Source organism: Tenebrio molitor, chromosome 2, assembly GCF_963966145.1.
Source record: "Tenebrio molitor chromosome 2, icTenMoli1.1, whole genome shotgun sequence".
Lineage (NCBI taxonomy): Eukaryota > Metazoa > Arthropoda > Insecta > Coleoptera > Tenebrionidae > Tenebrio > Tenebrio molitor.
Genome location: NC_091047.1, coordinates 8,700,757 through 8,717,209, shown reverse-complemented (window position 1 = coordinate 8,717,209; position 16,453 = coordinate 8,700,757). Strand labels below are relative to the sequence as shown.

The 16,453-nt window shown below is 37.9% G+C and overlaps 1 protein-coding gene across 23 annotated transcripts in view; it reads right to left on the bottom strand.

The window, feature by feature from the left end:
* The window catches only part of tou (toutatis), a 40,310-nt gene that overhangs the window by 6,840 nt on the left and 17,017 nt on the right, over window positions 1-16,453 (bottom strand). For 8 of the 23 annotated variants that reach the window (XM_069040260.1, XM_069040258.1, XM_069040261.1 and 5 more), the window contains exons 2-17: window positions 12,873-12,914; window positions 8,018-8,086; window positions 7,655-7,775; window positions 7,355-7,594; window positions 4,402-5,008; window positions 4,073-4,093; window positions 3,792-4,005; window positions 3,124-3,739; window positions 2,765-3,082; window positions 2,593-2,711; window positions 2,387-2,538; window positions 1,509-1,707; window positions 1,115-1,342; window positions 567-632; window positions 379-423; window positions 53-106 (exon numbers count right to left, since the gene is read on the bottom strand). In XM_069040260.1, the coding sequence (XP_068896361.1) occupies window positions 53-106; window positions 379-423; window positions 567-632; window positions 1,115-1,342; window positions 1,509-1,707; window positions 2,387-2,538; window positions 2,593-2,711; window positions 2,765-3,082; window positions 3,124-3,739; window positions 3,792-4,005; window positions 4,073-4,093; window positions 4,402-5,008; window positions 7,355-7,594; window positions 7,655-7,760 (2,985 nt within the window). In that variant the 5' untranslated portion in view covers window positions 7,761-7,775; window positions 8,018-8,086; window positions 12,873-12,914. Of the gene's footprint in view, window positions 1-52; window positions 107-378; window positions 424-566; window positions 633-1,114; window positions 1,343-1,508; window positions 1,708-2,386; window positions 2,539-2,592; window positions 2,712-2,764; window positions 3,083-3,123; window positions 3,740-3,791; window positions 4,006-4,072; window positions 4,094-4,401; window positions 5,009-5,258; window positions 5,277-7,354; window positions 7,595-7,654; window positions 7,776-8,017; window positions 8,087-12,872; window positions 12,915-16,453 lie in introns of those variants that run through there. The other 15 variants (XM_069040244.1, XM_069040263.1, XM_069040252.1 and 12 more) reach the window with 13 other exon arrangements.

Genomic DNA, 16,453 nt, shown 5'->3' with positions numbered 1-16,453 from the left:
GAATGATGAATGAGACAAGTTATAGACACTCATATTAGATACATATCCATACCAACTCAACAGTGTAGAGCATTTCTCGCTGTTTACTGATCTCCTGTATGTACATCTACGGAGAAAAACAGCATCACAGTATATACACAAGCCACAAAATGACAATAAATGCACACACGTACTAAAATACGACACAAATTTAATTTCCAATTAACGAAAAACACTTCTCGAGTGTACACTACTGTATTGTTCAATTTCTAAACGGAAGAGGCTACTTCTCTTGGTAAACACAAATGAATAATGATTATTAAATGAAACAAAGGGATATAACACACAAAAAAAGATCAAAGCAACTCTCTCAAGCACGCCCGGCGGCAAAAGTATTACCTGTTCTTTCAATATGGCCGCTTGCTGTCTTTTGAATTCTCTCTCCTGCAATGAAACAAAAATAAATAAATCGTGAGACCAAAAATCACTCCTCGGCGGAAAAAATTACATTATTAAACTCTGACAAACGCCGTCAAGCTCAAACCAATACTCGTTATTAAATGAAAATTAACGAAATTGATTATTACCTGTTGTTTTCGTTGCTGTTCTTCGTGTCTGTGCTTTTCGAGTTCCTCCTGGCGTTTTCTCTTAGCCTGTCATGCAACACGTCACAACATTTCATCACATATAACAGATAAATGGGAAAACATTTCCTAACTTGTACAGCACGTCCAAGATACGAAATGTTTTACTCGAATAACAAAACAATTAAAAAAAAAAAACAATGATGAAGTTAAATATACATGCGCCTAAGCATTATATTCGAAAGTACCATGCAGATGACGTTTAAATCTGGTGAAGGCATAGTAAACTGGGGGTTGGGAGAAATAAAATGCAATGATGATATCGACGAAAGCTTTAAAACTGAGATGACTGGAGAGATAAAAAAAAATGTTATTGCAATCGATTAAGGGTTAGGACTAAACTGAAATGTCACATGTAATAAAGACTACACAATCTGTCGTGGACGTGCTAAGCACTTGTTAGTCGTTTTTAAAAAAAAATTGGTAACACCTGACACCTATAACATTCGATAATTTTTTGTTTCTGTTTGAAAATTACTGTACTGACATACCATCGCAATATCGGGAATGAACAAATCGTTATTATTGGGACTGTGACTGCGTCCCAAGTTTTCAGAGCTATAGGCGCTTAGTATATTATCACGGTTCTTCCATATGGTCGCTACAGTCGAACTAGCCAAACCGAGCTCCCGAGACACGTCCGATTTCGTTTTCCCACCTTCAATTTCCGATATTATCTGTATTTTCTGTTCGAGCGTGAACGCTAGCCGCTTTCGACCCTTTTCAAAAAAAATACTATACCTTCACAATAACAATTATCAACAAAATAAACTAATTTAATTAAACAAAAAAAAAAAGTTAACAATGACGGTAGCGATAAACAACAGTGACTGTTACCTTTTCACATGGTGTTTAAATAATCAAGTAATTGAATGGCGAACGTACCTCCAGCAACTGCTGAGACCTCGCTTCGCGATCTCTTCTGGCAGCCTCTTGCCGTTCCGACCTCTCGATTTCTTTGGCCAAGCGAGCATGTTCGCGGTCCATTCTTGCGGCAGCCCGCGCCGCTTGTTGTTTTCGCGCCATTTCTATTCGTTGTTCGACGGGCAGACTTGTTCGCATCGCAGTTTTCAGTTCGTCTAATCTGTAAATCCCACAAAAATATTTTTTCACATTCCAACAACTGTCACATAATAAAAACGTTCAAAACTGTTTCACCTTGATTTCTCCACGCAATGTCAACATCGCTTTTTCTATATGACAAACGATACTCCTCATAAAATTACTAAACTGGCAAAAAATATCCTAGTTTTTTGACACGTTATTAAACTGACATATTGACCCTATAATACGAAAACTTATGCGAAAAACTTGGCTCATTTGGAAGATTGGTTTGGCAACATTCGAGATGGCTTGTCTAGCACATCACAAAAAACAATGATAAAATGATAAAATTTGCTTTTAAAACATCACTTTAAATTAATGGTCGCCATTACCAACGCAAAAGTATGTAATGTTCCGTCTATGATGTGTCCTAAGTTTGGAAAAACAAGCAGGGAAACTCTTAACGACTCAACAATGTTATTTTTACCGACTTATTATTTTTTTTAATTTAGTTTCATGAAACATTAATTACGAAAAACATTTTTGAAAATTTACAAAACTATTTATAATTCCATCACGTTCATTTTCTGATGTTTTTATTCAATTTCATTCGTTTGTCGTTTCGACATTTTGAGCGAGTATTTGTTAGATTCGACGAAAGTGAGATCAGCTCGTTCAAACACTTTCACTTTCAATCTAGTGTAATTACTGTATATTACCTTCTACTGACGTCTTCTTCTGTAAGATAAATGTACTCTCCTTCCGTTGCCATCTCTGGAGGTACTGGCTGCAGGTAGTCTCCCAAAATAACGCGGCAACTGAAGGTGAAATTTTCCTTCGTCAAGTCCGTGCTCTTTTGGTATTCCAGGTACTAAAAAATTGAAAAATAAAATATGAAAAGCGAATATTCGAAACATGATCGTACCTGTGTGACGTCTGACATTTGTTTAAATTTATTCGCAGAATCAGGTGCAACATAAATGACGTCGCCCTTGATGCCGCCGCTTTTCGTCAGCCCTCGAATGATGGTCTCCCGCTTCCACCCTGCGTGATGTACAAAGTTTAGAAAGTGGTTATTTGTTTGGTGTCCTCGTTACCTTTTTCCAGGGGCACTCTGAGGGCTCGTTCGTCGTACTGTTTCTGCTTCTTGGTGGCGACTTCAATCTCCATTTCTGAATCTGTGTGATTAGAATCAGTAAGGTTATCAGAATCAGTGGAGGCATCAACAGTACTAGAATCACTTAAAGTACCCCTGAATTTTTCCTGCAAAAATTTATTTAAAGCTTTTTCGTCACCACCTGCTTCAGAAATATACTGCTGTGCAGCCAATATATTCGACTTCAAAAGATTCATCTGTTGATTCATTGAAGCGTTGGGGTCCAAAATAGGCATAGGTTTAATACCTAAAAGCTCACCTAAATCACCTACAACTCAATCGCTTATCGTTAATACGAACCTAACGCCCTACTTTGCGCCAACAGCGAAGCTACTGTATTCTTTTTAGGTTTACTAACACCTCTACCGAGATTTCTTGGTCTACCTTCTTTGTGGTTCGCGATCGACATCGACGGCACTGTCGTGCAGGCCGTCGTCGGTGCCGTCGTGGTGCTCGTCGAGGAGGTCGAGCTGCCGCCGTCCGAGCCTTCGTTACGACTAGGCGGTCTCGGAGAGTCGGCGGTCGCGAACAGCTGAGCCAACGAGGCGCTCGGGGCTCCCGGAGGCATTTGCGAACCCGAAGGAATCACCCGTCGAGGTTTCGGCCCCGGCTTCCTTCGAGCTGCAACACAGTTGCTCACTCCGACCCTTTGGACCCCATCGAGCAACTCACATATCCTGTCCACGCCGATGTTGGCGGACATGTTGCACAACGAGTTCAGCGAGGAGCTTGTGGTGTTGTTGGTCGAAGTGCTCGGTTTCAGCGACAAGTTCAGCGGAGTGTCTCCGGCGGGCTCGCTGCCGCTGTTGAACGAAGGAACGGAAATTCCAGATGGACTCCCGTTGGTCGCCGGCAATTTTATCACTTCCACCCTGTCGTTCGCCGAGGCCGGCGGCGAATTAACGTCTTGCTGATCCTACCGTCAATCAGTCTTTGACACTATCTGCACTTATTAAGCTACAACTCACGCTTAGTTTTGGACGTTTGTTGCTTCGTTCGATCAGCATTCCTGTGCTGGAATGGGATGGATGCACGCTAACCGACGGCGGGTCCAGAGATATGGTCTTTTTCCGACCTCTGTTCGTCGTCCCCGGTATCTTAGGCCCAACGATGGATGAGGTATATTTAATAATCTCGGTGTCGGGAGGCAAACGAACGCCACCAAGTATCGAATTGGGATCACTATAAACAAACACAACAGTCAACACTGGCTGGATTTTGTCTTGACGACTAATTAAACACTTCTCACCTGTTTCCCTCTAACGCGGCGCTATTATCAAAGAAATTTCATCAGAAATGCGACACAGAAACAATAAATTTATTTGATAGTGACATGTAAATGAACAAATATTCAAACGCGATAAGATAAAAGATTTTTTAAAATACGCCCGTAACTGCGAATGTAAATAAAATAGGTACCCACAATCGATGATTCCGTAAAGTGTCGTGAATCAGGCTGCGATAACACGATTACAATTTAATTCGCGGATCTCCTGACACGGTTTAATTCCGTGAGGCCGGGATGGCCCAGGGTTTAGTCGTGCGACCCCTACAATTGTATTAACTTTATTGCCTTACCTTAAAATGCTGCTGGAAGGCAAACTGCTGCCACTAATACTATCACTGGAACTCTGAGTACTAAGCGTATTTGCAACACTTTTGTCATAATTACTGGCCAAGCTCAACGGGCTGGTGAAAATACTAGGCGACGACGACGACGACACTTTCACACTTGAACTTACACTCGCCGTCGTCTTCTTGTCCATGGGTTTGAGATAATTTATGTCGTTCACTTTCGTCTTTTTTTCGCTGCTGTTCGGCAATTTCATGCTAGGCTGGATGGTGAGGCCTGACACTCCCGACGACGATGAGTACTTCCCTGACGATTTGGAGTTGGACATGGACGAGTTCGCCTTGACAGTAGGATGGTCGAGGCGTCCATCCAGCTTGGGAAGAGGCGACGGGGATGGTAGCTTGTCCTTGGATTTCGAGAGAGACGTCGACGAGGCTCCTTTGGAATTCTTAGACGACTTGTGATGAGACGAAGAATGAGGAGGTAGGCCCAAGGAAGCGTATTGCAGGTCGGCTGGGCTGGCCAGCGATGGAAAGTTCAAACCTGTAGCTTGAAGACGCGCCAGGTAATCCTGTGCCGCCAGATGGGACGCCATCGACCACCACGCGGCGCCTGCAACCAATGAAATTTTGTAGGAAATCTCGCAATAATCCAAAGGAAAACACTGCGTTTTTCGCGACAACTTCTTGGTCGAGTCGTGCAAGGCTGCAGATTCAAGCTCCTATTTATAACCATGGCGATACACACACACACAACAGCGGAACAGGGAGAGGAAAGTGAGGTTACGGCCGACGAAGGGAGAATACTCCGACAATACGGGACGTCCAGGACACATTATAATTTAAAACGCACAACGATTTACCATCATTCCAGCTGGTTTTTCCGCAACGAATTCAATACGTTTCGTAAATTACAGGGATGAATTATGACCTCTTTATACAGTCTTTGTGTGTGCAGGCTGACACAACTGGAGGGAGAAAAGTAGATCAATAAATGAATTACATTTGCCGTAATACTTCACCCAGATGAACCCGGAACGTTCACGGGACGACACAAGCTACATACTGAACGACATTTACCTTCGCAAAAGACCTCCACGTTAAAAGAATCTACAAAAAATCACTGATAACCTGTTGATTTACGCGGGCAAATCGAATTTAGCTTACAGACAACTTTTTCGGATTTAGGGGATTAGTTCTCCCCCGATTAATAGCCAATCCCACAAACTACCTTACATTAAACCCAACTTTACACAGTATTTAATTGAATGAAAGGTTAAACCGACAAAAGAACGACCTGGAAATATTGCAGAGCGATCCATTTTCTACTGATCACAGCAGAATCCGTTTTTGACATTAGGAAAGAATGGGAAGAATCAAATGTCAATAGGTCACCGAAGATGCTCGTGCCGATCCCCTTAATTACCATAAAATGTCAGATCGATAAAAATATAGTTTCGGACACTCCAACTTATTTTTACAACAGTTGATTTATGACTTTAAGGTGGGTGCACTTGGAATAATCTGTACACCAGCGGCACGACCGCAGTGCAACAAGAATTACAAATGTTTCTTTGTGTCTATTCAACATGTTGAAAAAATTTTGAAGATCTATTCTAATATTAGTATAAAAATTAAGTTCTACATCTTCAACACTAATCTCTATTGATTGTGTTAATGGGTAATAAGGAATTAATAAGAGTTACCATTAACATAATTTAATTATCAATAAAATGAAAGCTCTTAAAATAAACCGTTTATCTCGATTGTTGGAAAAAGAAGTGGAGTTTACCGAAATGTAATAAAAACCCACTCAGCATGACAAGGAATATAAAATTTGTCTCTACAACGCGTACGTCCAGAGTTGATAAAAAAAGAATTATCAATTCTGATGGTAATCTAGATTTAGGCCAACAAATCAGTGCCAATGAACCCGACAACGATCTTTTTATACGTATATCGAATTTTCAAAACACCTATCTGGTTTCAGGTAGTGACAAGCTGGTTTTCTGTTGTTAATCCTAATTTTTATGTCGCCCTAATAACAGTGGCCGTAAAAATAAATTTGGGCATTCGAAACTACACAACAACATTGCGACCAGATCTCATTGCCAATTACTAAACAACAAAATTGAATTATAAACTGGTCTTTAGATGTGGAAGTAAGTTGTCATAATTACAAACAGGCTGTTGACTTCTGAATACCTCCCACATTCGTGTAATACAATGTTCTGCAGTAACTTCTGCACTGTGGCAACACAACATTAAAACAACAAGACTGAGAACAGGCGAATTCAAACTCTTCAAGTTTCTCCTCTAAGTTTTTCTCAATTTTTCTCCAAGAAGGGGACAGATTAAAACATGCAACGTGCCTCATTTTAAGTGTGGCTTACGCGGCAATAAAAGAGAATTATGGTGCAATTTAGCAAGCTTAAACAGTAATGTCTAACTATTTTTTTTAACTAAAGACTACCAACATAAATATTCCACTTTTTAAAATTTAAAACGCTCGAAAAGAATGATTGTACGTCTACTAGAAACTGATATTCGGCCACTGAACGAATATTTCTGCTAGTTTACCACTTTCACTAAAAATACAACGTGATCAAGGAACTACGAAAATTACAGTGTTATCTGGAATGGAACCATTCGGCAAAGAACTTCATTACTTCTGTTATCTAAAATCTGGCATTACTGTAAACATCTCAAATTCTCTACTTCTTCCGGAGCAACTGTTCTGTGTTCAATAACGCGAAAAGTGAAACCACAATTCGCAGTTACCGCAACTGTCAGAATGGATTTAAAAAGAAAGACGAGGCAGCTTTGATTCCTTCCAACTTGGCATAACTCGATTAAAGTACCGTTTGGTAGTGAAAAATCATTCGGAATGGATAAGGGGAAAGGTAAATATTTGTGCATGTATGTTTGTTTTTCTTTCGCCTTTTCGTGGTGAACTTACTTGCGGCGGGGATTCCTAGACTGGCAGCCTGGCTGGCCGCCACCGACAAAGTGTTGGTGTAGGCGTTGCTGTAGGCCGCCGCCGCGGCGGTGGAGGTCGGATAGGAGGGCATTCCTCGTCCCGTCGTCGGCGGCAACATTCCAAAAGGAAGCGACGGATGGGGCGGCAAACCGAAACCGCCTCCGGCCGCAAAGAGATTAGCTGCGTTGGCCGAATTCGCATCGCCCCGTGGCCAGTAAGCTGCGATAACAAAAAAACGGTTAGCAAACAAAATAAAAGCGACTTCTTTGAGGCGCTCACCTCCGAAGAGACTGGCGGCATCGAGCAAGGACGCTGGATCGTTGGGATTTGACACTTTGCTGGAACCAGAATTACCTTCGGTGCCCTTACCATTTTCTTTATCCATTTCCAATCCACTATACTGGAAAGTTACAAGTTGCAAGTCAAACGTGAACTTGGTAGGTCTGCTGACCGATTTCAATCGATTTCAACAGCGTCGATCGATGATATTTACCGATCCTGTCAATTTTTTCACGTTTGTTTGAAAGTCAATTAAAATTTTGAATGTATTTACAGAAAACTATTAGGAACGAGATGGCTATGACGAAATTTCAAAATTACGACAGAGATCAGTGTTGGCCGTTAAGCGGAGGACGTACTCACCTATTATTTATTTTGGAACTGTTGCCTCCAAAAAAACCACGAATTCAGCCCATTTTGACGCGTTGCGTCCTGGAAAAAAAAACACATTTTACTAAGCGCTCGAATAATATTAAAGGGTTTCTTCGTGTACAAGCACAAGCTGTTATTTTTGGAATTATGAATCGTCAAAGCGATGGCGTGCTGTTTGTTCTTTAATTACCACCTTAGTTACCATGGGCGGCGGCAATACGGAGGCAGTTACAGACGCCCCTAAACGAACCTACATCGATTCACTTCTTAAATTAATTAAATGAAACGAACCAGCTGGCAGTTAGACGATTAAACCGAATCAAGTTCAAAATGAGAAATTATAATCATCAAACAGAATTAATTACTGCAATACAAACGCAAAAACACGTATTAAACTGCCTGGAATTTTCTCCTCAACTTATTACACTTTAACTACAAAGTTTCTATACCAAACTCTCAAAACTTCACATTTCTTGGAGGTGTGTGCACTGGCAAATATTTGTCAGACATGTTGGATGTTTTTCTTCCTCACTTTAAGTCATCGCATTCAAAAATTAGTTACATGTAATTTCTAATCGCTACTTTTGGGAATAAACTTTTCTCAAGAAATGTCATCGGACACCAATGCTTGTCTGGTTAACACTCTACAAATACGTATTTTCCCTGTAAATGATTGTACATTTTTAAGTCAACATCACTCTAATAATCCTTTGTACCAGACGCGAATATTGTTTAAACATATTCTGCAAGCGAGTCATTGACGTTGGACGGTTGTTCACGAAAACATCAGCCTCCGTTCCCACCAACACAATTTTTCCGCAACTAGTTCAAACGCAGTAATGTAAATGAAGGTCAGGGGAAAACCGGGAGGGTGAACTTGACCCGGTGGAATGATAGCGGCCCTGACCTTCGACCCAGATTAGTTCCCCTCGATAGTGCGAGTGGGTGGCACTCCGGACAGCCTCTTTAATCCAGACGCGGAAAAAATCTACCAGTGATGCGCACATAGGTGTTAACAATTTTCATTAAGGAGTTGGTTCATTTATACACCGGTGTATTTGTTGTAAGTCGAAGATGACGTTCGACAAAAGGTGAACGATCTTCGACTGGCTTGAGAAATTTCAGTTTCATTTCTTGTGTATGGGAGAAGCTATCGGCTCGGTGTACCAAACGGGAAATGAAACAAAGCGATTATAGCAGAGCACGAAATTAGAAAGATGGAGATACTCCTGATGGTAGCGGAGGTAGTCTTCGACGTGTTTAACATTTACTAGAAACCGTAAGCGACGTCGACCATATGGTTAGCTTTTCTTTCTTTATCGCCGGTTAATGTCACGCACGACCAAAATGCAGCAGGAGTAAAGCAGGAACAGTTACATAAAACGAGCCGGATCGTTCGAAAGCTGATTATTTTTTCCAGGTCCGCATTGGCATTGTGAACGCATTATCACTAACGATGTTCATTTATTTTTTATCGTGCAATTGTTGCATCCGTGAGCTAAATAAAACTAAACAGTGTTATTAGGTTTAGGTCTGCCAAGTAAATGCATTCATTTTCACGTCTGATACCTCACCTTGTAACAGTAGAATGTTTACATATCTTAAATTGTATTTAAAAATTACTTGCAACAATTTTTAACTTTGTAAGGTTATGCTTTAATCAATTTTTTGCCGTCAAGTCGAAAACAGCAAATAAACGTTTCCACTTATTTAAAATTGATACAATCTTTGCGTTTGCATTAATTGCTTAATGAACCGTTTAATAAGCAGCTTAAAAAGGAAAACGGATGAAATGTATTGTTTAAATAAATTCGGATCCTCATAAAAAAATCATAAAAGCAAAGATAAAATGAAACTTATATAAAGCAAATTAAAAACTGTAAACTGGATTAAAACGAAGGAATCGAGATTACGCCGTAATTGGCTTAAATTGACCCATTACACGAGTGCATTGTATTGAGTAATTTCTGATGCAAACAATGTAATCAATTTAGATTTCAAATCGGCTAAAATTAATACATATATTGAGACAGTGATTAAAATGTCGATAAATATGAAAATGTTGAAGACATCGACGATTATAACGATGTCTGGCGGACCACCTGTAGAAGCAGTTTTCTGGGTTAAATGTCCCACAACGCCAGAATTACTCAAGAACCTGGTCTTATCGGGTCAGTCTCATTAAAAATATTTTTATGACAGATCTAAACACGGGTGGTATCGATTTTCAAGAATTATTTTTTTTATGTTTACACTAAAAGCCATTAGTAGCCGTATTTCTATTTAATTGCGAATCCAATATTTTTATGTCGTGTGTAATGATTGATACATTGATAAATTCTGACCGAGCATAAATAAAAAATTAAGGACATTTCATGGTGGTGTGGTCTGGCACATTTGCACCTCCTACAAATGTTTCGGTCCGAATTGAAATGTTTACAAAATCATGAATGCCCAAGTTTATTCTGACGTTTTCAGAATAATCAGGATCGATGAGCTCACAAAAAGAAAAGACAAACAATAAATACAGATTATCTGTTACTGTAATTTATTTACAGTTACCTATTGTCTTGTTAGCAGTAATTTATCATTGTCATATGGGGAAAGCTAGTAATCTCTATTTCTGATAACTCCCCCCCGAATAAAACTTCTAACATCATTCTGCCGAACATTTTCCTATATCAAATCCAACCAAATGCAACAATTCCGATAAAACATTTTTGTATTTTGATGCGCGAAACGTAACAAATCATCACAACGTGAAAAATATTCGTTTGATGTTGCTCGAATGCCGTTCTTTCAATAATTTTCCAATATATCTATTAATAAACGACGGTTGACAGTCACCAACCACGTGTTTGTCATTCAATAAAAATTGTTTACAGTCGACACACCAGCCATCAATTTTTAGTGCAAAATAATTCAAACAACAGTTTTGTTTCATAAAACGGTCAAAACCGAAATATAGATAAATAATGTTTGCATGTTATTAATGTGGGAAAGTAACTTTTCACTTTTACTTTAAATAACTAAACAAAAACGTAAGAAATTGTTTTATCGCCTTTAAGATGAAAGTGCTGGCAATAAAAAATCTTGTAATTTACATGTTTTCAACTCCTTAATCTTACAACTCTAAACTCTAAACAAAATACAAGTTTTTGGAGAAACTTGACTAAAAATATTTATTATCATTAGAATTTAGTGCTCTAAATGCTTCATGAATCAATTAATTAACTGTGATACTCAACGTACTTGAAATTTTTTTTATTGCAAATGTAACATCTTACAATGTTTATTTTTTGTACCTATGAAATGCTTCAACAGATGCCAACAAGTTTCACTTAAAAAATGACTACAGTTAATGAGCGAAAGGACACACTCTAAGAGCACCAACAAGTATGTAACTTTTAAAATGTCAAATTTGGAGTTATTGCAGTAGTTGCAGTATTACGGTATCGTATGAATTTTTTTAATGTTTCCTTATTTATAATTCAACTCAAAATAGAGGCACGTCGACCAGGCCGGCCATCCACACGTTATTAGTGACGATTGGAATTCGCACGTAATTCAGAACTTTTTATTCTAGTAAAAACCTCGGATTGAAAACAATCACTCCTCACAACGAACCCCGTATAACAATTGGCTATCCACTGCTTATAATATTCGATCACCGTCGTTATTCTCTTTATCACCTTGGCAAAAATTGTTTTTTCTTACTTTCATTGCCAAACTTACTTGACAAAAAGTGACTACGGCAAATTGTCAGATATTTCAATTTCTACATCGGTAGAACGGATTTAATTTAATTTTAAAATGATCGATGACGATTAACAGAAGAATTGATCGTCATTAAATTTATGAATTAATGAAATACTAAATTTCTCTATTTACATGCCAATAAGGATAACAGGTTTAACGCAACATGCAATACATAATGCATAAACAATATTACGTTAAAAATTTAAAATTTAAATGTAAAAATGTATGAAGACCTGCAGTCGGAGAGTTCATGAGTTTGAAATACAAGACTTCTTTACAAATGTTCCCAACGTGCCAGTCTGGTAGCGAATGTTCGTTATCACTCAACAACGTGGTACCCAATGAATGGATGTAAATTTTAATAATGCGCTGTTTTGGGAATGTCCACATCCCGAATTATTTTTAAACGAAGTCACAATAAGACATTTATTTTTTTTTGTTGACGTGCGACCTGTGAGAACCGCGTCGATTCTCGTCCGGAGCCAAAATAGCTGGAAGATTTTCAAATCTACCTGTTTGTCTTCCTAGGCATTATCCTGACAAACGTCATAAATAACAACGTTAAGACAGTGGGGCTATTAATCAATTCCCGATACACGCAAACGCACAATGCACTCCTGGCCGAGTAAATTGGCTGCGAATCTCGACTTTCTCTGGACATTTCCAATTTGAAAGCCACGCAACGGTCACAACAAAAACAGGAAAAACCGTTGTTTGAATTATGTATCTACACCTATTAACGTGTTACATAAACGAGACTCGCATCGATCTTCTGCAAGAACTAACGAACTCCCACTGTGGCGCGGCCGATTGCTTATGCAGGAATAGAACCGTAAATAAGTCCTGGAAAGAGGGAAAAAACGCCTCTTTACATGTGCGGCGTGCACGGGGGGCATGGCCCGGGAGACAGCTGTTTGCTCTCCCGACTTTTGATTATTACCGGTGGGGCATTCCGAAACGTGTATCGGCCAATCTCGAGCAACAACTTGGAATAACTCGCCTTGCCGATTGTAAAACTTGTTAATTATTGCCGCGGTCGTCTCCGAAGAATTTCAAAACAAAAAAAGACACCAACGCAAAAACTCACCTAATTAGGACTAGGGTACGGAAAGTGGCGACTCGTCCATATCTGAAAAACAAACACTCGTTTAATCGCAACAATAATGATTTCCACATGCGGCGGCAGGGGGGCGGCGGCGGAACGACGACAAAAAAGCGACATGAACAACGTTCGAAAATAATAATAAAACAAAGCACGAACGGCCGGCCATCATTTACCTGAATCGACCGGTTTACTTTCGTGTACCGGTGCATTTTCGAAGACTGTACCGACATTAATCGCTGTTAAAATTCACTCTGACTGCCGTCACTCTTCGTTTTATTGGACGAAGAGAGGCGGTTTCGACTTACTTGCACGCGACAGCGGTACCAAAGTGAGGCGCTCGCAGCGAAAACAATGACTAAATGCTCAACTATTCTAATAAATTATTAAACGAAGCCAATCTATCTCTACACCGTGAAATTGGGAATTATAGATATCGACGCAACGTTTGTGGTTCTTTGTCTGTCATCGATAGTGACACCGGGAACGACACTGCAGGTCGTCTTGTCTGTTTTGTGCGCAACGGAAAACGGAAAAAACTAAGCAATTAAAATTTAATTTATTTCATTCGGTTTCTTTTCACTTCCGTGTTTTTACAGTAAAAAGCTGCAGTACACGTATGGTAAACAAGGTAGGCGATGTCGCTTCAGGTACCTACTACATATTTCTCAAAAGTCGCGTCATTATTCTGATTAATTTATTAATTAATCGATTATTAAAAGCCAATTATGCTGTTACATCCCCTCCATAAAATTTGACAGTTCCCATTTCGGTGGACCAACAAAGTGTTATCGAACATTAGTTACTTAGTTAGCATTGGTGAAGTTGCTTTTTCTTGAATAGTTTTTTACGGTTTTTTGTCGTAGTTGAAACGTGCTACACAAGACTTTCTTGTTTAAACACTATATGCACTTATTTTAGTAATTCTAATATTTGAATATGTACATATTTAAATTCTCCAAATATTCAACAAAGAGTTCATTACTATCCGTTCACCTGATAAAAAGTAAGATTGACAAGAGTTACCTTCTACTGTCTGCTTTATGTGTTTGGCAGCTTTGATCATTGTCTGGATGGGCATTCAATTAATTTTTATATGTTTGCTAGTTACTGCAATTGCATGCTTTAATTGGGTATTGTTGTTTTATACAAACATTCTTCCACTTCATCTCATTAATTTGATGTGTATGATATTTTTTGATACTTCAGCAGATTTGTCCCTAAAGCACAACTAAATTTTATAAAATCTACCCGAGGAAGTGGACGTATAATAATGACCCCAAGTAAGTAAGACTCTCCAACGCCTACTTCGACGCCAAATTAAAAAAAAACACCCTTTATACATATACAGGTGTCCTGTCACTTGTGTCAAGTAGGAAAATGACTTTAAAACTAAATTATATTTGTATGAAGGCATTATAGATGCATCAATACTGTTCACCGCCACAAAAATTGGGTATTACTTTTTTGTTAAAATTAATTACCTAGGTACAGCAGGCAAAAAAACTATCACTTTAATATTTGATGGCGGAAACAAAAGACTGAAAAATGTCACAAATTTGTATTGTCAGTGTCAAATTTCGTTCGTTCGTTATTTCGACAGAAATGCAGCAAATTGGCAATAAGAAAGTTATTCATCGTCGAACTAGAGAAATAATTTGTAATACGTTTGATTATATGAGAATAACTTTTCCTTTTGAACCACTGATAAAAATTGGTTTCCTTAGAATTTATTTTTTCAATCTATTTAGCGAAAATTTAAATTTACTTAGACATTCCTTTTTACGGCGTTTATGAGAAATTTGACACTGACAATACAATTTTCTGACATTTCTCAGTCTTTTGTTTCCGCCACCAAATATGAAAATATCTCTAAAGATATTTGGTTAAATTAATTTGAGTCGTTCTACTTTATGAAAATGTACTGTCGCGAGCAATAAATTTTGGTCGTCAATGTCATTTCAAAATTTGGTAAGATTGTCACAAATTTAAAAAAATTCCCTGCCTGATTATGCCCATGTCAACAAAGTGTCAAACAAATGAGAACAAAATGACAATTAATGTCATACAACATGATGATAGGTTATGACATTTACGACTGTTTTACAATGGAGCATTTTCGATTGCGTCAAAGAATGACCTTGACGACCAAAATTTATTGCTCGCGACTGTATGTATATCAGTAATTGTTATTATGTTTTCTTTGTCAAATTTTATTCATGAAAGGAAACGTACGACATACTGGAATTAAATTACTTCATTAATGAAATAATTCTTACCTTATTAAAATATGATATATGGGGCCATGCTTTTGAACAATCTTCGAAAAAATCCCTTAACAATTCAATGTATTACTAACATTTTTTGACATTGGACATAAATAACTAAGCAGGGAACAATTTTAATTCGTGACAATAGTACGAAATTTCAAAATGATAGTGACGACCTAAATCCACGGCTCGCGACGTACCCACCCATTTTACATGAACTAATAAAGTTTTACTATATTTGCAGAACGCTTTTTTGTTATTAAATTTAATTATTTGACTAATTTAATAACTACATATTCAAATACAAAATACCGGTAGGGGCATCGGTTACGCGTGGGCGAAAAATGGCGACTTCTAATTAATTAAATAAAATTGTAGAAATTTTTCACACTTGGTGGGTATTGGTAAGGTACATTTCATAATTTTTTGATAATTTTTCACTTAGAAACAAAGCCAAAAAAAAAAGTAAAAAGTAAATTTCAACCAAAAGTCAAATTCTAATTTTTTTACTGACCTACTCAGATTCACCTCCTATAATTATTTACGAAATCATCGGAAAAAACATCAATTAGATTTTGAATTAAACGCAATTTTACATTTTAACTTTCAAAATATTTTTTTATGACCTGCTACTTGTGCTGTCGTAAATTTAGGGACAATGGGAACTATCAATTTTATGGCAAAGCTGTAAATAAGACGCTTCAAAACGGTCGGCTACTAGTGAATGATCCTTTTGTTGGCAAATTATACCATTTTGCCATAAATCACGCGTCTGATTTGTGTTTAAATAAAAAAGCGAATTATTCAGCCAACAAAGTCAAAATTTGTAATTGTGACACCAGATGCGCTAGCAGGTACAGATTCATTTAGTGTAAAAACTTTATAGTTAAATTAACAGTTAATATCAGAAAACTACCAAAACTGTTACGGCCTTATTTATTAACAAAAAAAATTAGAAATTTTAATTAATTAGAAGTCGCGATTTCTCGCCTGCGATGTCCCAATCGGTATAATAAAAACGGTTGAATTTCAAGTTTTCCTAAATTGAAATAGATATGTGACAATTTTGACCTCGTGTTCCACCTTTGACAAAAAAAAAATGGAATACTATACAGGGTGTTATGGAAGTCCACGTAATAAATTTAATTACCAATATAACTCTTTAAAATAAACAATTTTTACATATTGATCTTTCTTTATTCGAATATTTTTTTTACATTTTTTTAACCCCTAATTTGACACTTCGCTCATGGGATAATAATAATCAAATCATGAATTGAAACGAAAGACTGAGTG